General features: G+C 34.8%; 1 protein-coding gene across 1 annotated transcript; it reads right to left on the bottom strand.

Annotated features, from left to right (window-relative positions):
- Positions 1–2,798: 2,798 nt before the first annotated feature.
- On the bottom strand, positions 2,799–8,102 carry LOC146955402 (myosin-binding protein 7-like). The gene is made up of 4 exons (XM_085721406.1): positions 7,814–8,102; positions 6,103–7,615; positions 5,538–5,584; positions 2,799–3,306 (listed from the first exon to the last, which is right to left on the bottom strand). Exons 2-4 carry the CDS (start codon positions 7,408–7,410, stop codon positions 3,198–3,200), a joined length of 1,464 nt encoding a protein of 487 aa, XP_085577532.1. The 5' UTR covers positions 7,411–7,615; positions 7,814–8,102; the 3' UTR covers positions 2,799–3,197.
- Between the last annotated feature and the right edge of the window lie 13,911 nt (positions 8,103–22,013).

The following is a 22,013-nucleotide window of genomic DNA, read 5'->3' as shown; positions in this document are numbered from 1 at the left end:
TCAGCAAGCACACGACCAATGAGGCAGTGCTTGAGGACAGCAGCGATTTCAGGATTAGACTCTAGGTTTAGGGTTAAACCTTCCTCGGACAAGGTCAAGCCATCGAGATTGAGATGATTGGGATACATAGTGTCAGTGAATCGAAGGGAAAACACAGGGAAACGGTTTGACAACAAGAGAAAGGGAGAAGACACAATATGTTCGCAAGACAACAGTTTACTGGAGGCTAGGGTTTGGTGAAGCAAAGTCTGTAACTACGAAAGAATAAATAGTCAGGAATAGAAACATCTAGATCATGGATCAGATGAGATACAACTTCTCACAAGGAAGATCCAGCCCAAGGTGCGGCGGCAGCCCAAAGGAGGGTGGCGCTAGAAACCCTAGAAGGTGGAAACCCTAGGAGACTGTCAACAGTAATTTTAAACATAACACAATCTAATTCTATGTGAATTACTTTTAAAAATATTAATTCTAGTTTGTATTATTTAATGATACTGTAAAAAACATCAATAATTAATAAAGATAATGTGATAAGCTAATTATTATCTTTTTACTAATCAATGTATTTTTTTTGCTCAAAAAAAAACTAATCAATGTATTTTTAATGTGTTTAAAAACCGATACTTCAATTATACCTTATGTTACGCAATGAGTGACATAATTGTAAACAAAATATTGTTTCAAATTCAATTTTCTATGCAATATAATTTACCTTTTTTATCAATTGTATATTTTAATTAATATTACTTACATCATTTTCAATTCAATATCTTCTATTATATATTTTTTTAAGTAATCCATTTTATATTTATTGTAATGTTGAACTCACAAATATTTCATAAGAATACTTTAGTATAAAAAATAAAATAAAACTCTCATTTACTACATTCATCCTTAAAAATAAACTTTTTTGAGTTTTTCTTTTGCCCATAACTTTTAAATTGAAAAGCGTATTAATTATTTCTTTACTAATATACTCTTATTATGTTATATGATTTTTTGCAATATATGATAAATACACTATGAAAAAATTAACTAATTTTCTTTCATTATGAGGGTAAAGTTGTAAAACATAAAAAAATATCAACAAAATTAACTCAACAATCAACTTTCTTAATTCTCTTATTTTTCTCAAAAAGAGCCTATATTTATGCTATATGTAGGAACATGAGAACTATACAATTATGTTTTAAAAAAAAAGGTACTATACAAATTTTTTTTTTTAGAGTTAATATATGTTGACACTTGTAATATTAGCGGTTCCTAATTAACTCCTTGTAAAAAAAATTATTTACATTTCAACTATGTAATTTGAAGAATTTTTTTTGTTTTGAATCTTCGCGACATCAAATTTCAAAATTTAAGCTATTTTTTTTTCCCTTTTAATTTGAGCGAATTTCGGTTTATCCCTTACCATATCATCGATTTTGTACACTCGAAATTCATAAAAGTTTAAAACCAAAAAATCTTCAAATTACATAGTTTGAATCTAAATTTTTTTTTTACATGAGAGTAAACCAAAAAGCGCTAATATTACACGAGGATAAACATGTATTAACCCATTTTATTTATTTACGTGAAATGTTCAAATAAATGATTCATTGTGGGATGGATGAAAAGAGGATGTAATATTTTGTGTGGCACGTGCCTTTCTTCAATAGTACATTATTAGCTTAGGAAATTCTTCGGATATTGATCCAAGATCTATCCTAATTTTCTTTGTACTAACAGTATTTATAATAACGTAAAAAAAACACTATTTATAATATAAAATATAACATGGGCATTTTTGTCCAATAAAAATATGATAATTATTTTCACCTTTTACCATTTTTTTCCCAACACTTTCTCACATCTTTTCTTTTACCATTCTTTCTCCACTTTCTCACATTTATATCAAATAATAGAACAAATGTATTCTATTTCTTTTGGTGGGACTTACTTAATAGAACAAATAATGATGTTTTTTTTATAATTTTTTATATATATAAAAAAAAAAATAAAAAAGCAAATCATAACAAGTGCTTTAAGCCATCTCAAAAAAGAGAAAAAAAAGTGCTTTAAGCGTCCACCTTTTTTACATGAACCATCATTTTAGTCACGCTTGAATACTTATATGCTGGCCATTGTTTAAACTTTAAACAATTGCTGTTCTGACATTCATTGTGTTTTAGAAACGCAAGTAAATGACCAAAAAACCGAGCGGGAGTTAAATGTTGCCAGTTTTTCTAGTTATAAGTCAGCGGTAGTTAACTACCGCTAGAGGTATTTTAGTGTTTTACTTGTGTTTTTAGAAAGTATTGAAAGTCAGAAAAGCAATTGTTACTTGGTCTAGTTGGTCTACTTCATAGATCCTATTTCTATATTTTTCTGAAAAGATCCAAGTGTATCTCACAGTAAACGAAGGTTTCCAACACAAGAATGGGAAATTTTGAGTAAATTTTAGGTTCAAGGAAAATAGCATTAAATAAGCCTAAACGAAGTGAGGAAGTTTACATTCCAGATATTTCTTGCAACTACTCCCTACATTGATTGTTTTGCATATGAGCTCCACAAAATAACCAGAATTTCATGAGCAGCAGCAGTATTACATCTAATCATTGTTAGAGTGCTTGTAATCACACTCATCAAAAGGCTGAAGTGCTGTTTATAAATTGATTTTTAACCTCAAACTGTATATTAATTAATATCGAACAATTTACATTACTAGTAGTATAACTAAAAGGCATGAGAAGTCTAATTTAAAAAGGAGCCAACTAACTGTGCTAAGAAATCAATAAATTAAAAAGAATACAAGGTAATATGCAAGATTATCACTTCTGCACTGAAGTTGTGGAAGTTAAAGTTATGGTACATTTGAATGTTCAACTCTCAACACATAAAGCTACAATACCCTTAGTTGAGTCAGGTTGAGAATAGGAATCGCATGAAGCGCGAGCGAGCTTCCAGCAATATGTTATGTACAAAAGAAGACCAACCATATGAGAGAATGCTCATATCTGATATTACTTTCAAGTTTCAAGAACACAACCAACAAATTACTTTCAATTTCAAATTAAAAGATTAAAAGAACACTGCACAAACATCCCTTTTTCCAGCAAGAAAGATATGGGGAGGATAAACAAAAATTAAAAAATCTTATCGTATTATAGTGTTACTAAAATTCAGTTGGTGTTCCGAAATTTGAAAACTGCGAATTAATCTCCCACTTGTGTACTTGAAATACATCTCTGTGGCCTTGCATTTGTTCTTTTGTCAAGGAGCAGTAGCAAGCCCATACTGTCAGCTGGTAGCCCAAACATATACCTACAGCAGTCGCAAGCATTTCAGATGATGGACAATTTTGCTCAAAAATAATAGATGATAGACATTTTCTTGTCAAGCATTATCATTATTCGGCATATACACAGCAGTAAACATAACCTATGCTAAGCATGATATTCTTAACACTCATTGTAACACACTATTCTATAGTTGGAAATTGGAATTCATGTACCGCATGATTTAGTGGGATCGATTTTCAAAAATAGTGAGGGTTGCTCCATTTGAATTTCAATCAATAGAAAAGCGTGTCGAAAAAGAGTTTTACAGAATGTGTTCTAAGCACTCCTCTAAAAAACATGATAGCATAATTAACAGACGTCATCAAACTGAACTTCGGTAATAATTTTATAGGGTAGTTTCACAGGGCATCTGTTTTGTTTTAAACCAGGAAGCATAATTAACAGACAACTTCGCAATGGAATTGCTATTTAAGTATTATGCCCATGGTATGAATCGTATGGTTTTACGGTCTTGCCACCCCTTGGTGTGTTCGTGTATGGCATTGGCTGGAATTGGGGGTGCAGCTGGGATCCCCGCGATAAATCATGGGAGCGGTGGAATTGTGCCAATCTGCCAATTCTGTTATTGGGTTTCTCAGATATGTTTTCGTGGGTATGGTCTGTGACCCAGTTCATTAAAGGCATCTTTTGGGATTCAAAACACAAAATAACATTTTAAACACCTCATTAGCTGTGACTACAACAGTTTGTTTCATAACAACTAATCCTATATATTAGTGGATAACTATCCAATTTTTTATGTGTACGAACTCCCTCTCTAACGTAGTTTTCTACTCCCTTTTTCACCCTGCTTTGTTTTGGATGCATGAGAACAAAGTTCTCTTCTTCGCTACTGTTTGCACAGTGAGACTCGAGTGACTTGTGATTATGATTACATTTTGATGTTTTGGATTTTCTTATGGGGAGTTCTTTAGTTGTTTGTGGCATTTGTGACTTCTGTATGATTTATGTTTTGAATCTTATCCAAAATTTGAGTTTATGTAGGTTATAGAATTTTGGGTGTGATTTGAAGTTCTTTTTTACCCAATTGTGTCGATTTATATGCATATATATGATTCCATATGCATGTATATATAAATTTGTGAAACTGGTAGGATCTTACAATCCGTGCTACAATCTCCCAATTCACGACCTTGTGACCCCTCCTCAATACTGTGCAGGATCTCAACTAACTACTTTGGTTCCTAGTCTAAAAAACATGATAGCATAATTAACAGACATCATCAAACTGAACTTTGGTAATAATTTTATAGGGTATTTTATAGGGTAGTTTCACAGGGCATCTGTTTTGTTTTAAACCAGGAAGCATAATTAATAACAACATCACAGTGGAATTGCTATTTTCGAAGGCCATATGCTTTGATGGAACTGTATCAATATGGAATCACCAACTTTCAAAAACTACCAAAGAAGTTCCAAAAAAACAAAAAGTACAGTAAGAGCTTTTCTTTCTGAACTAACAGACTTATGTTGCCGATGACTAACACACTAAATGTTGCCGGTGTTAGAAAGAGGAAACTACTGTTTTTTTTGAAGAAGCTAAACTAGCCCACCGAAATTGATACGAAGGAGAATCGAACCTAAGACCTTGAGGAGGAGCACACTACAAGGACCCAAGCCAACACCTCCGGACCAACCCAAGCGGGTTAAAGAGGAAACTAACATATATAGAAGGGAGTATGAATTTGTGATAATGTTAGTCCAGTGCATGTTGGGTGCTTTATTTTTTATACCAACAATTAAGAAGTGTTTTCCCATATGCACTTTGAAAACCAAAGCTAGATGCTATGAAGTTTCAATGACAACTGGTGAACTTTCAAAGATAAAGACATGGTTGAATGTTTAATATTTTATTTTATTTTTTATGCCTTCTTTGAAATAACTTATAACCATAGGCCACTTGAATCAAAAGAACTACCTTCTCAATAAAAGGACTTTTGGGTAAAGTAGTTATGAGAATGATGTATTATTTCAAACTCACATCACTAGGCTACACAGTTAGTAACAATCAGTGCTGTCAAATATCGGCCATATGGCCAGTTTGTAAAGGATGGCAGTGCCATGGCGTTTTATGGTGGCTTAAAATGGCGGAATTTTAGCTTTCCGCCATCGATAACACATGTAACAATGACAAAATTACAAATAATTTTATGTATGTTCTGAGTAGTCAGGAAAAATGTTAAGGTCACTTACTTGCTTTGGTGAGCTTTGTTTCTCCAAAAAACAATTGATGTGATCCACTAAACAAAAAAAAAATATAAATGAAATGATGTGAGTGCCATTGCAAAATCTACCATGAAATGTATTTTTTTTCATCAGGGATTGAATCAGTACAAAACTGCATGCATTGCCAGATCACACACACACACACACATACACACACACACACACACACACATACAGTAGATCAGAGTATTTTTTGTGAGGGGGGAAGATCAGTATCCAAAGGCAAATGTCTATAATAACCTAGATAACGTTTACATACAGGGAAACTGAACCTTTAGAGCGAGCAAGGGAGATACAGTAAACATTAATAATATATTTTTCTTTTGTTAAATAACACTTGTTTTTTTCATTCATTCATTTCAAAATTTAGCTTCCAATTAAGGCATGTTTGAAAAATTGGAATATATCACTAGAAAACTTTGTTTGCTGAAAGACTTCCGCAATAAATCATTAGTTGAAAAGCAAACAATGATGAAATGGCAGATAAAGTGTGCATTTCATTGATATTAATAATTTTGATTTATAAAATTACCTTAAAAATTGACAAGTACCGAGATCTTGCAGGCTTGCTCGTACTCATTTTTCTTTGCGGTGACATCTCTTTGCACAAATGCTGAGCTATTTCCTTCAGTAACACAACCTGTGCTTTATCTGTGCTCATTGAAATGATTGCCTGCCTCATTGATTCCCTATCAGCCTCAAGTGCCTGAAGCCTCATGTAAAGCTTCTTAATGTAGGGATCTTCGAAATCAGCATGATGATTCCCTGATTCCTTTGGACTGGTTGCATAATCATCGAAAACTCCAGCTTTGGAACCTGTAAAGCCATTATCCGGTGCCCCAGAATGAACAGAGTCAATTGTATAAATTCTGTCACTCGTATCATCACCTTCTGAAGCATTATCTACCTTCTTCAAATTCGAATTGTCCTCTGGTTGAGAGAAATAATCCTTCTTATACTTGTTATTGTTCTTGGGAGACTCTGTAGGGAACTCGGAACCTATTTCTTTACACATCCCACCGAACGTTGCTGAGTCAGAGGAAAATTTTCTCGCGTGGCTTGTCAAATTTGGAGATTGTCCAACAATTACTTTCTCCGTAACATTTTTTCCAATAAAATCACCATCCACCTGGCTGTAAGTGGGAGTTTTCTCCATTTGAGAAATCCTATTCTCCAAGCTCCTCAAACGGTCATTAGGAGTTTCACCAAATGCATATTTCTCAATATCAGTGTCGTCATTATCAGCATCCATGCCATTATACATGACATTACATTTTAAAGGAGGGTATTCGTATGGAGGAATATCATCATATTGATCACCTTCGACCTCATCCTCGGTGTACCCAAAACTCATCATCCTGTGTTTATAAGCCTGAACTTCACACGTAAGCGACTGAATTATCTGTTCTCTCTTGTACAACAAATCTTCCAAAGACATAAGTTCCTCCTGATCATGCGTCATTTTCTCCTCTGCAAAACGCTTAAATTGACGAGCTTCCATTTGAACTTCCGCCTTTTCCCTCTGCAACCTCAAAATCATCGACATTGCCTCATTCGCAGCTGTGGAAGCAGAATTTCTCTCCTCCTCCAACTCCTCATTCAAATCCTGAATCGTTCTCTGCTGCATACTTACCATCTCACGTAACACAACACATTCATTCATAATATCAACCCGCGCAACCGACGACACAGGTAATTCACTATCCAATTTAAACTCATCGTGCTTCCGCTTAACAGATCGCATCCATTTTTCAGAACATTGTTCCACCAAGGAACAACTACATCCACAATCACAACATTTCAACAAATCCCTCGGAGATGGAACTTTTTCCGAATCCATCGATCAAAACCCACTCAAAACCTTCCAACAATCCAAAAATTACAACCAATAGCTTCAATTTTCAACAAATGACAAATCAGGTAACAAAAATCATCAAAATTCTTCAAAAATAAAAAATTTCTTCAAACCATCGACCATTCTCTTCCCCTACCTTCACGCCACCCACCTTCTCCAGCAAATCAACAAATCACACACAAAAAAAAACCTAAAAACAAAAACAAAAAAAACACAAAATTGAAACCAAATAACAAAAAAATTAACAAAATTACAATTCCAGCTACAATAAAACCTAAACCCCAATAATAAAAATCGATTTTTTTTCAATTTCACCTAAAATTAACCTAATTTCACCAAATTTAACCAAAATTTCAACGAACAAAATTCGAAATGGAAAATTACTAACCTTGAAGGAGACGCCGTCGGAGAAACAACGGCAGCCGGCGGCGAAGGTCGCCGGAGCGGAAAACGGGAATCAATTTCCGGTACAAAGTTCAGAAAATGAAAAAATTTACCAAATAAAAAAAATGGAAAAAGATAAAAGAAAAAAAATAAGAAGCTTCTTAGAATTGGACAAAACCCGAAAAGTGTGAAATTCACGTTTGCTTGAAAACAAAGAATGAATGAATGAATGAAGGAGCGGGAATGGTGTTTGGTGGGAACAATGGAAAAAATTGAAGGAAGAAAATAAAAGTGAGAAAAAAAAAATTTATTTCAATTTTCAAAGCTCTAATTTGATTTTTAATTTTTTTTCTTGGGAAGAGTTTTTTTTGGATTTTGTTTTATCTTTTGTGTGATTTAGTTTTTTTTTTTTTGGTAGATGATAAATCACAAAAAGAATGAATGGTGAAAAATTGATGATTGAGGGAGTGATCTGGTTTCTAAAGAGAGAACTGATTTGTTGGAGTTTAGATTGGATTAGATTTTACAACTAATGTTTTACCTTTCTTTTTTAGAATATGCTATTTTTTATTCTTTTACTAAAATTATATTATTTTTAAATTGAAGTGTATGTTTGGTTTTTTTTAATTAGGCTGAAAAAACAAAGCTCTTGAGTGAATTGGAAGTTTGAGTGTTGTTAGGAGGTGTAAAATCTTACATTCACTTTTGTTTTGATACTCATTTTGAAATAAAAGTAAATGGGTTGTTATTGCTTTTGTACGTTCAATTTGTGAATTAAAGTTTATTCAAACTTTTTTTCACTGACAAAAGTTTATTCAAAGGTAAGTTTTGCAAACTTGAGTTTGAATTTGTGTTTTGTTTGTTTTGATTTTTTTTTCTCTCTTATTTACTCAAATAAAAATTATTTTGGGTTTTTGTCTTTTACCCTATTTGTTTTATTTGTTGGGATTTTCGGAGAGTTTAAAAATATCACGAATCATTATATTAGACTAAAAACAATTGTGTTTGATCAGTAGTATATCTTTATTCAAGCCCTTTAGATATATGAGTCTTCCCGTAGCTCAACGTCTACTTTTTGTTTGATACGAAACTTGTGACACACATTTAAATATTTAATACAACAACATTAAAAAGATAGAAAAGTTGATTGGTATCGATGTGAGGCTTTTATAGTTTATATTCTATCTGTTTCAAATTATATATTATCTTAGAAATTTTATATATTAGGAAATGGAATTAATGTTGTATACAAAATAATAATTATGAGTTATTTTATAAAAATATCCTTCTTTAATGGCATAGAAAACATAGATTAAAAGAATTGAGAAAAGATAAAGTAATAAATAGTAGAAAACATAATAAAAAATAAATATTAATGATATTGAAAAATGACATAATTTAGAACAAATAAAATTTATTAGAATATCATATAATTTAGAACATAAAGAGTATAAGGTAATATTGAACCTGAGCCAACCAAAAAGTCCATTTCGAACAAGTATGAAGTGTTGACCATTATGTTAAATTTGTGATTAGACAATATTATAAATAAACAACTAAAAGTATTAATTTTGTCAAAAAAAACTAAAAGTATTAATTAAGTATTGAATAAACCAATATTATTATAATGAAAAAGTAAAATGATATACATTTTAAATTTTTTAAGAAGTTTTTTTCTTTTGCAAATATAACAATTATTAAAAATTGGATATAAGATAGTTTTTGAAGAAAGTTGAGTAAGATATTTACTTTAGGTTTACTTTATGCAATTTTTAAGGTGTCATATTCACTTCTCCCAAAGATTTAGGGTTGTTTTTATTTTGTTTTAAATGGTGATTTAAAAGATTTAGGGTTATCCATTTTAATAGAAGAAGGAATTAGTCAATATTTAGTCAAAAGTAAAAAAATAAAGGAATTAGTCAATATGTTTTGGGATGTCGAATAGCGACTAATAGTTTATAAAGCTATGCAAATATTCTTCCAAAAAAAAAAAGTATTTATCTTCTAGTTTATACTATCCCCGTGAGCTTAGCTCAGTTGGTAGTGATATTGCATGTTATATGCAGGGACCGGGGTTCGAACCCTGGACACTCCACTTCTCCACCAATTTAATTTAATTTTGTGAGCTCTAGCCACTAGGCTACTTGACAAAAAAAAAAAATCTTCTATTCCCTCCGTTTCAAAATGAGTGTTGTTTTAACCAATTACACACAGATTAAAGAATGGAATGAAATAATCATTGGACATAACATTTTTACTAAACTGCCCTTACTTTATAAGAATTTATAAGATAATCATTGGACATAACATTTTTACTAAACTGCCCTTACTTTATAAGAATTTATATGAAAAAGACAAAAAAAAATCTTCTACTCCCTCCGTTTCAAAATGAGTGTTGCTTTAGCCAATTACACACAGATTAAAGAATGGAATGAAATAATCATTGGACATAACGTTTTTACTAAACTGCCCTTACTTTATAAGAAAAAGACAAACTTAAAGTTGCATTGAAAATTGTGTGAGAGAAAAGTTAAAGTATTTATTGAAGGTAAAGTTGGAAGAAAAAAATTAAAGTTGTATTGGAAATGTGAAGTGACATTCATTTTAAAACAATTTTTTTTAGTTAAAGTGACACTCATTTTGAAACGGAGAGAGTAATTTCTACTCTTTTTGAAAAGAGAGTAGTACAAAGTATGATTCTTCTTTATTGTGTTGATAAAATTCTCCAATTTTGTGTTGAATTTGAAACAGCTATAAAATCCAGAAGGACAGCGAGGAAAAGAAGAAATAGTTTATAAGCCTGTTCTATCTAAAATTTGAAGTTGGTTATGGCATACCACAACTTCTTGACTATGATAATCTTTAGCTTATTTTCTGTAAATCTTGACCAATCCGTTTTTAGTTATATGACATCAAATATTTATCTTGTGATGAAATGTGGTATAAATAAAAAAGATTATCATCTTAAGTCTCAATTTTTTAATTTAAGCTTTTATATAAAAACTTAAATCTAACATTTTTGATAAACAGGCCGGATAATATGAATTTGGATTAGATGCAATTAGGAGTGGACGTAATTAGACGCGGTTAAGATTGGGTAATAAAAAAGTATCTAAAGTTTTTTTTAAAAAAAATAATCAAATTAGCTTACCAAAATTATCATGGAGAGAATTGATTCTGACACTTTAAAAATTGCATAATCATGAATACACTTGCATTGAAAAAGAACCTCATGATCACCTGACTTAAAATAAATTAAAAAAATATCGAAGATAGCGTGCTCTTCATATTTTAATTGTTTTTGGTACATTGTTTTTTCTTCCTTTTCATCACAATAATAATCAAGGGGCATAAAGTTGGTGCATTCACGTCAAAGAAGCGACGAGTTCTTTTCAAATGATCTATCAATTACTCCAATCTTCTGCATATGTTTCTACAGAAATGATAACTAAACACATAATTTTTGACACAATACAGACACTATGGGCAATTTGGACATTTCGTACTTTAAAACAAGGGCAGTTTTGTCAAAACAACACACCCTCTCTTCATCTTCTCTACTGTGTGCGCACTGTGCGTTTCTTCTCTCCCACCAACGCCATCCTTCCCGGCCACACCCACCACCGCACCTTCCCTCATCATCAGATCTGACCCCCCAAATACTCACCACCGTCCCTTCGTCCTTTTCTTCTTCCGTTGTCATCCGCCCTTCTTCCTTGCAAGAACAACAACCAATCACGACCATGTCGTCGTTGAGCTTAATCGCACGCCGACGTTGCTATTTCAACCAAATCTCTTCAGATCCGAACAATTTGAACGCCATAGTTGCAGAGTGGTGGAGGTGGTTGGTCGTCGGCGATTGGGAGAGTCGCAGAGATGAGATACGGTGTCCGGTGGCCAGAGAACAGTGAGAGAGAGAGAGAGCACATAACTAAGAGGCGGAGGTTGTGGCGAGGTGCAAAGAAAGACGTCCGAGGAGGAAGCTAGAGCAATGGTCGGAGACACAGTGCTGTAGTGAACTAGAAAAGAGAGAGAGAGTGCAGACAAGGGGGAAGAGAAGAGGAAAAGAAATAAAAGTAAAGAATACTGTATAAAATACGGTGGTGTCGTATTTGTGTCTGATTATTTGTGTTTATTTATCATTCCTGATGTTTCTATTAACATTTTCTGATACGCTATATGTTATCTTTTGACTAGTTGATACGATCTTTCTTGTAATTAAAAGGATTGTATTCTAGTTTATGTCTTAAACTCAAATTCTTTTCATTTAAATTTTATCAAATTGTTCAGTTGAATACACGTTCTTAGAAAATACTCTGAGGTTATAAGATTTAATATTCTACTCAATTTCCATGCTATCAAAGACAAATTGCTAAATTGAATAAACATCATTTTTTAAACAGAAAACAAAATACTTGTACCAAAAAAAATAAAAAAATAAAATCATTTTTTCATCTCTACCTCTTTAACCGGCCCTAGTTTTTTAGTGAGAGAAACTTCACATTCTCTATAAGTTTTCTTTCTATAACACCCATACCAAACGTATCTATAAAGTTTAGCACGTGCGTTATTTTTAGTATTAGATACATTAAAATTACAACATAAAAACTTCGAATGAATATTATACATCAATACACATTCGTCTAAAACGATACAACACCTTTTGTCTAAATTAATAACAATTGCATCCTTGAAATCCATATCCATTCCTCAGCGTGTACGAACGAGCACTTGATGAGATATCCATCCGGCAACTAACTTGACGTCCGACCTGTTTATCTGAAACAAAATAGGATTGGGATGAGACATAATGTCTCAGTGAGCTCCACCTAATCCTAGGCTATAGGCAACCTCAAGGGAAACCTACGGTCACCACGTGTCTACTTTACAACCTGACGGTTGATTATACGTGTGTGGGGACTTGCATGCTTAGACGGTTGTGCATACTAGGACCGTCATAAACCATCTTACTTGTCATAGGTTTACTATAATCTTATGTGTCATGGTGGTCGAGGGAACCTAAGACCACTATGCCATGATACGGTAAACGCATCAAGGTCTTCATGTAACATGTTCATGACACAATCCTAAGCCAGACGATTAGGGAAACCTAAGAACGTCTTCGGCATCACATTCTTTACTCATCCTAGTCATGACTTGTACTTAACATATCATACATGAGTTCTTTCATGAACATAATCATACCATACATAATCGCATCTAAGTTCATTATTTATTATGTTAGCGTTGAACAAACATTCTTATCTTGATTCATTTTACGGAGAGCCCCGGGTGGAGTAACCCTGAGTACAATCCCATACATGACCGATGTACGTACATCGGACTCCCTCGGTGTCGTGCGGGTCCCTTGCGGCTTGAACTGTTCCCCTTAAGTCGAGAACCTCCCGTATCCCCCTGATGTGGATAACAAGAGACACGAACACCGCCATGCAGTTATAATCTTAGTCTTGCATTTTCGGTGACATGCGGGTCCCTTACGGCTTGAATCGTTCTCATAATGAGAACCCCTTGCATCCCCCTGATGTGGATAACAAGAGACATGCCACCTACTTATACTTGTCATGGTCTGATCATTAATTTAGGTTAAACCTAATCATGCATACATGTTTACCTCAGAACCTTGATTGATCCGATTATTGGTAAAGTCTTACTTGTCATTCTAGTTCTTGTTCAAGGTGGAGAGATTAACTAATCACTCCATGTCTTAACATGCTTGCTATCTTATTCTTAATCATGTGCGAAGATAACATGCTTCGAGTCTTATCATCTAGGGATTCTTGCTAACATGCTAGTTCTCGACAACCATGCCGAGGCTCTAGTTCTTTCCCTTGCTTAAGGAATAACTTGCTACCCCATCACATATCATAACATCTCTCATTTTCCATGTTTAACTAGCTATTCCCAATATTTGCCTTATTAACATGAAAGCCTTGCAAAAGATTATCATTTAAGACCTTAGTTTGAGGGGTTTATCGTAGTAAAAGAATGCTTGAAGAAAACTTGAGCCGGAACCTGTCAACAATACGCGAAACAAGCAAACAGTGCAAGTGCACTGTCTACTCGCCTCGCGAGTGAACTTGCTCGCCATGGCGAGTAACTGCTCGCAGCTGCGAGTTGGGGGCGAGCAGGACCCCCTGTTCGGCCTTCTAGCTCGCCGTGGCGAGTAGTAGCTCGCCTGGCGAGTTGTGACAGTCCAGAACCCCTAAAAATGGTATTTTTGACCCAAAAACCTCAAACCAAGTGTCTCTAGGTGTTTTGGAACATATATGATCATAGAAAACTTGTAAAACATTCATTTGGCAAGTATTGGCAAGTATAGCAAGCATGGCACAAAAGGGCAACTAATCATAATACTTGAACCCTAGAATTATCATAGTTTTCATATATAATATACAAGGTATAAACATAATCCCAAGGGTAAGGAATTCTATCTATGGAACTCACCTTGCAAGTTCTTAAAGCCATTCCAAGCCTCAAGCTCAAGCAAGCATCATCTTCCTTTTTATAACCAACCCTAGTTTGCTTCCTTGTTTTCAAAGTTTCCAAAAGTCACCATCCTCACTTTAGTTCTTCAACCCAAACCCTTTTCATCTTCTATGATTATGAAGGAACCAATTCTTTCACAACTTCATGCTTCCTCACCCCACTTACCAAAACCCTAACTTGTTGTGATTATCTTATTGAAGATAAAGAGGAGCAATAGCAATCCAAACCCAAGCTTCCATGTTCAAGCAACCAAACCTTAGTTCCTTAATCAAGAACCAAACCCTAATTTAAAGGAGGGAAGGAAAAGTTGAGAATCAAACAAAATCTAAGCTTCCTTAAGCTTATGAGACCATAGAGAAACATAGTCTAGAAACTTACCAAGAAAAGATGAAGATTTAGGAAGGATTGGTGGAGGAGAAGAGAAAGACAACTCAAACCAAGCTTCATATGATTATGGTGTGTTGAAAGATCATGTGGTAAAGCCTTGCCATGGATGGAAGAGGTTGGAAAGGATAGAGGAAAAGAAAGAGAGAAGGAGGCGTGGAAGTAGAGAGAAGGGAGAGCAATTTTTCCCAAATCCAACCCTAGAGAGAGAAAGGGAAAAAGATTATGAAGATATTTGGCCCCAAAACAATTAAATACTCCCTTGACATGAAATTACCAAAATACCCTTTGTCTTAAGCTTGTTAAATACGACTCTGAGACTTAGCTCGTATTTGACTGTCATCACTTAATAATATTCTCCATAACTTACTTTCCTTTATATTAATCTTATAGCCCGATCGACGGTAATATTCTGACACTGACAGGCGGGATATTACATTCTACCCCCCTTAAAAAAAATTTCGTCCTCGAAATTTAGAGGTCACATAACATGTAACGAGTTTAAACATAACATCTTGAAATAATTCTTGCATCGTCGGAATCATTCTTCTCATAGTCTTAACTTAACCTAAAACATCATGTTCAAACTTATAATTATGGCATATTGGTCCAGATATCTCGGATCCACATCTTACCTACTTATGGTAAATCATTCATATAGGTAACTTATCATTATCTGGAACACTCAGGATCTACCTTTCAACTGAAGTCTCATTAGAATGCTGGTTTGCCCTGCAGTGCTCAATTGCACCATAAACAACTTATTGTGTAATCACTTAGCTCATATCTAATCTATCTTATGTAACTTGAGACACTTGTCTCTTACTTACATTACTTACTAGACGATTCCACGAATCTCCTTTCATAGCCTTAGGAAAAATCTTCCGATCTCAATATGATCTCATTGCACCCGAATCCATCGGTAACTCATATAACTTGGTATGGATAAGCGACTCTAAATTATGCCATTATACTTTACATTCAACAGTCGGTCTCTTAGTTCACATGCTCTTAAATTTTCCGACCAAAACCATTTGCACTTGAATATCCTTAACATATACTTGTACGTCTCACATGTCTTTTTAGAAAACATTGTTATACATGTCGTCAAAATTTATTTTCCTTTGTGCATTACATACTCTAAAAAGCCACATACTGTTAGATAATCACGATACTTGTTCTATCCTTTTTACTTTAAGAAATCTTATAAACATTGGTATACGGATCCTTGGAATAATATATGTATTTCCTTTTTAAAGAAAACATTTTGAATCCAAACCGATAACGGTACTGCAGAACCACAGGACGAGTTCCTATGTTTTTGAAAAGGTTGAATCTCGTCTAAGCTCGTCACTGACGAGTTGATCCGGAAGTCCGCACGTCTTAAGTTAACTTACTCACTTATGACGTGTGTCATCGGTTTCGAAAATGAAAATATCATGTTTTTAGAATAATTCGTTTCCAAGTCCCTTAATACCCATTTTCACTTTAAAAGTTGAAAAATCCTGGTTTAGGACTATTCAAGCAAGTATCGTCATCATTTAACAATCATGGCGTCGGAGAGTATGAATCTCATCATACATAACTCATGAATCGTAATTCCTTACGTGATAAAATTCTTAAACTTCGAAAGTGGACTCTTTTCTATTCCTTCTTAACTATATGTATGCTTCAGACACATATTCTTTCTATCCGTTTAACAATTCTTGTACGTGCTCGACATCACCAATAAGAAACCTGATCATTTCATTAATGTTTCAAAAACTATTCGCTTGTCTCATAATGCTTCTCATTAGGCTTCTTTATAATTAACAACTTAACCGGTTCACTTCCGTTGCGCCTCTCTGATTTCCACCCGGTTGGTTTTAACCAATACTCTATTCTATTGAGACGAGTGAAACTTCTCATTCCTTTTCTTACGCTTTATCATTATCCTGAACTCTTCTAAAGACCATTCGTGTGACATCCAATGCTGCTACTTGCTCTTCATAAGGCCTTATTAGATTGAATCTCATGATAGACCTACCATAATCTCATATTACCTTCTTGTGGTTGAACTTTACATACTTACTAATAGACTTACCTTCTGTCGTATCATTACCATACTTAAGTCCCCATAGCATGCTCATAATGCACATCGTGAATGCCTTTCTTGAACATCCTACTTGCATCTTCATTTCTTGCATGCTATGCTTTGCTTAATATTACCAATGCTAGCTCGTTAATTTTCTTCCTGAAGAAAACTTCATAAATTTGCAAACGGATCATTGGTGTTGATGTTTCTTTATTTTATATATATATATATATATATATATATATATATATATATATATATATATATAAAATTGAATTTTGGGTCTCGGTAGTTACCATAAAGATCGTGGAACGAGTTGATAACACAAAATGCCAGCAAATCTTGTTCCGAGTGTTCAAATAATTTTTCATGTGTTGTAACCGACCGGTACCCACAAAATGTCCATTTAAAAATTTATGAACATCAATTCCAATCATCCATATGCGTATATCTTGGCAAATATTAGAATTCGTCATAATAACGAGCCTTGGTAAATTAATTAAACAAATCATAGATTCGAGGGGTAATTAATACTCCACTAAACCTGAGAATCTTGTGATCTAACATAACTCTTAACCACCTTACTCCTTACTTCCTGTCTTCATGTCCATAACGTCCTTCCCAATACTGGGTCCTCTAAGCTCTTGGTCTAAACTCTTTTAAACTCTTGACACATTAATCTCCAAAGTCACCTTAAACTGAATCGATTCTGTTAATGGTTGTTCATGCTCTTTTCCTTTAAAAACTTTAGAAGGTAATGTGCATTCATTACTTAATGTTATAGAAGTGTTATTGCAAAAATGTATAGAAGACAACTCTCCAATAATCACTGCGGACACTAGAGATGAACTGACAGTTTTCGAAAAACTGTAAATTTCGCCCCATATTCGCTATCAGCGAAATCATCTAAAGTAATTTCGCTACTAGCGAAAATTTCGCTATTGGCGAGTTTCTTCATCTCAGTTCTCCAAAAATATATATATTTTTGTACAAAATTTTATTTCTCAAGCAATCCAATGCACATTATCCATTCTTAACATCATTAAAACATTCATATCATATGCACGACAATCATCAATGTCATTCGATTCTATTCTCGGCATATCAGAAATTATTGCCTTAATCCTGATATCATAAAATATCCACATAACTCTTAACTTAATCTGCTGCGAACGGTTTGACTTATTTCTCTATCGACTCGCTCAACATTCCGACATTAGAGCTTTATTCTATCTGGCATTCACATCTTTGGCTACATTCACCTACCTTTAACCCTGAGAACTTCCAAATTTCATCAACATACGTCAACTTCTTCTTATCTTACAACCTTGTACTTGCATTCCTAAAATATATAATTCCTTTCTATAACACAGTCCTGCTCCAACAACAACTCTTACCGAAACTTCCGGTCACTCTTAGACATTTCCAAATTCTTCACTTTCGGTATACAAATTATCTTTAACAACTTCCCCAACGTTGTCGGATCAATCCATCTTACCTTGATTTCCCGGAGAAATCAACTTAAACTGATAAGCTCACCGGCCACCATTTGGCACGATTAGACTCTTACTATTTTTTTACTCCGAGTTTCTACATTCTCAAATCATCTTCATCACATACTTCGTTCCTCCTGGTCCTATTTAGCTCTCAGGCATCCGTTCTAACCGTCGAGTGTTAAATTGAGTTGATCAGGCTCATCTAACATCAATAATTAAAACATTTACCTGGAACCCAATGGTCCCACTTCCTTAGTTGTAACTTAATGACCCAAGACACGGTCTGAATCGACCTGCTCTGATACCAAATATAACACCCATACCAAACGTATCTAGAAAGTTTAGCACGTGCGTTATTTTTAGTATTGGATACATTAAAATTACAACATAAAAACTTCGAATGAATATTATACATCAATACACGTTCGTCTAAAACGATACAACACCTTTTGTCTAAATTGATAACAATTGCATCCTTGAAATCCATATCCATTCCTCAGCGTGTACGAACGAGCACTTGATGAGATATCCATCCGGCAACTAACTTGACGTCCGACCTGTTTATCTGAAACAAAATAGGATTGGGATGAGACATAATGTCTCAGTGAGCTCCACCTAATCCTAGGCTATAGGCAACCTCAAGGGAAACCTACGGTCACCACGTGTCTACTTTACAACCTGACGGTTGATTATACGTGTGTGGGGACTTGCATGCTTAGACGGTTGTGCATACTAGGACCGTCATAAACCATCTTACTTGTCATAGGTTTACTATAATCTTATGTGTCATGGTGGTCGAGGGAACCTAAGACCACTATGCCATGATACGGTAAACGCATCAAGGTCTTCATGTAACATGTTCATGACACAATCCTAAGCCAGACGATTAGGGAAACCTAAGAACGTCTTCGGCATCACATTCTTTACTCATCCTAGTCATGACTTGTACTTAACATATCATACATGAGTTCTTTCATGAACATAATCATACCATACATAATCGCATCTAAGTTCATTATTTATTATGTTAGCGTTGAACAAACATTCTTGTCTTGATTCATTTTACGGAGAGCCCCGGGTGGAGTAACCCTGAGTACAATCCCATACATGACCGATGTACGTACATCGGACTCCCTCGGTGTCGTGCGGGTCCCTTGCGGCTTGAACCGTTCCCCTTAAGTCGAGAACCTCCCGTATCCCTCTGATGTGGATAACAAGAGACACGAACACCGCCATGCGGTTATAATCTTAGTCTTGCATTTTCAGTGATATGCGGGTCCCTTACGGCTTGAATCGTTCTCATAATGAGAACCCCTTTGCATCCCCCTGATGTGGATAACAAGAGACATGCCACCTACTTATACTTGTCATGGTCTGATCATTAATTTAGGTTAAACCTAATCATGCATACATGTTTACCTCGGAACCTTGATTGATCCGATTTTTGGTAAAGTCTTACTTGTCATTCTAGTACTTGTTCAAGGTGGAGAGATTAACTAATCACTCCATGTCTTAACATGCTTGCTATCTTATTCTTAATCATGTGCGAAGATAACATGCTTCGAGTCTTATCATCTAGGGATTCTTGCTAACATGCTAGTTCTCGACAACCATGCCGAGGCTCTAGTTCTTTCCCTTGCTTAAGGAATAACTTGCTACCCCATCACATATCATAACATCTCTCATTTTCCATGTTTAACTAGCTATTCCCAATATTTGCCTTATTAACATGAAAGCCTTGCAAAAGATTATCATTTAAGACCTTAGTTTGAGGGGTTTATCGTAGTAAAAGAATGCTTGAAGAAAACTTGAGCCGGAACCTGTCAACAATACGCGAAACAAGCAAACAGTGCAAGTGCACTGTCTACTCGCCTCGCGAGTGAACTTGCTCGCCATGGCGAGTAACTGCTCGCAGCTACGAGTTGGGGGCGAGCAGGACCCCCTGTTCGGCCTTCTAGCTCGCCGTGGCGAGTAGTAGCTCGCCTGGCGAGTTGTGACAGTCCAGAACCCCTAAAAATGGTATTTTTGACCCAAAAACCTCAAACCAAGTGTCTCTAGGTGTTTTGGAACATATATGATCATAGAAAACTTGTAAAACATTCATTTGGCAAGTATTGGCAAGTATAGCAAGCATGGCACAAAAGGGCAACTAATCATAATACTTGAACCCTAGAATTATCATAGTTTTCATATATAATATACAAGGTATAAACATAATCCCAAGGGTAAGGAATTCTATCTATGGAACTCACCTTGCAAGTTCTTAAAGCCATTCCAAGCCTCAAGCTCAAGCAAGCATCATCTTCCTTTTTATAACCAACCCTAGTTTGCTTCCTTGTTTTCAAAGTTTCCAAAAGTCACCATCCTCACTTTAGTTCTTCAACCCAAACCCTTTTCATCTTCTATGATTATGAAGGAACCAATTCTTTCACAACTTCATGCTTCCTCACCCCACTTACCAAAACCCTAACTTGTTGTGATTATCTTATTGAAGATAAAGAGGAGCAATAGCAATCCAAACCCAAGCTTCCATGTTCAAGCAACCAAACCTTAGTTCCTTAATCAAGAACCAAACCCTAATTTAAAGGAGGGAAGGAAAAGTTGAGAATCAAACAAAATCTAAGCTTCCTTAAGCTTATGAGACCATAGAGAAACATAGTCTAGAAACTTACCAAGAAAAGATGAAGATTTAGGAAGGATTGGTGGAGGAGAAGAGAAAGACAACTCAAACCAAGCTTCATATGATTATGGTGTGTTGAAAGATCATGTGGTAAAGCCTTGCCATGGATGGAAGAGGTTGGAAAGGATAGAGGAAAAGAAAGAGAGAAGGAGGCGTGGAAGTAGAGAGAAGGGAGAGCAATTTTTCCCAAATCCAACCCTAGAGAGAGAAAGGGAAAAAGATTATGAAGATATTTGGCCCCAAAACAATTAAATACTCCCTTGACATGAAATTACCAAAATACCCTTTGTCTTAAGCTTGTTAAATACGACTCTGAGACTTAGCTCGTATTTGACTGTCATCACTTAATAATATCCTCCATAACTTACTTTCCTTTATATTAATCTTATAGCCCGATCGACGGTAATATTCTGACACTGACAGGCGGGATATTACATTCTACCCCCCTTAAAAAAATTTCGTCCTCGAAATTTAGAGGTCACATAACATGTAACGAGTTTAAACATAACATCTTGAAATAATTCTTGCATCGTCGGAATCATTCTTCTCATAGTCTTAACTTAACCTAAAACATCATGTTCAAACTTATAATTATGGCATATTGGTTCAGATATCTCGGATCCACATCTTACCTGCTTATGGTAAATCATTCATATAGGTAACTTATCATTATCTGGAACACTCAGGATCTGCCTTTCAACTGAAGTCTCATCAGAATGCTGGTTTGCCCTGCAGTGCTCAATTGCACCATAAACAACTTATTGTGTAATCACTTAGCTCACACCTAATCTTTCTTATGTAACTTGAGACACTTGTCTCTTACTTACATTACTTACTAGACGATTCCACGAATCTCCTTTCATAGCCTTAGGAAAAATCTTCCGATCTCAATATGATCTCATTGCACCCGAATCCATCGGTAACTCATATAACTTGGTATGGATAAGCGACTCTAAATTATGCCATTATACTTTACATTCAACAGTCGGTCTCTTAGTTCACATGCTCTTAAATTTTCCGACCAAAACCATTTGCACTTGAATATCCTTAACATATACTTGTA

This window comes from Medicago sativa, chromosome 1, assembly GCF_051527215.1.
Source record: "Medicago sativa cultivar Bolivia chromosome 1, Bolivia_mono, whole genome shotgun sequence".
Taxonomy (NCBI): domain Eukaryota; kingdom Viridiplantae; phylum Streptophyta; class Magnoliopsida; order Fabales; family Fabaceae; genus Medicago; species Medicago sativa.
Note: the sequence above shows the minus strand (reverse complement) of the source record. Positions and strands in the feature narration are given on the sequence as shown.

Excerpts from the sequence above, each read along its gene's own strand:
- LOC146955402 (XM_085721406.1), bottom strand. The coding sequence starts at position 7,410 with ATGGATTCGGAAAAAGTTCCATCTCCGAGGGATTTGTTGAAATGTTGT. Across the intron at positions 5,585-6,102 it reads GGTACTTGTCAATTTTTAAG|TGGATCACATCAATTGTTTT; the intron begins GTAATTTTATAA and ends TTTTTTGTTTAG. Across the intron at positions 3,307-5,537 it reads AACAAAGCTCACCAAAGCAA|GTATATGTTTGGGCTACCAG; the intron begins GTAAGTGACCTT and ends CGACTGCTGTAG.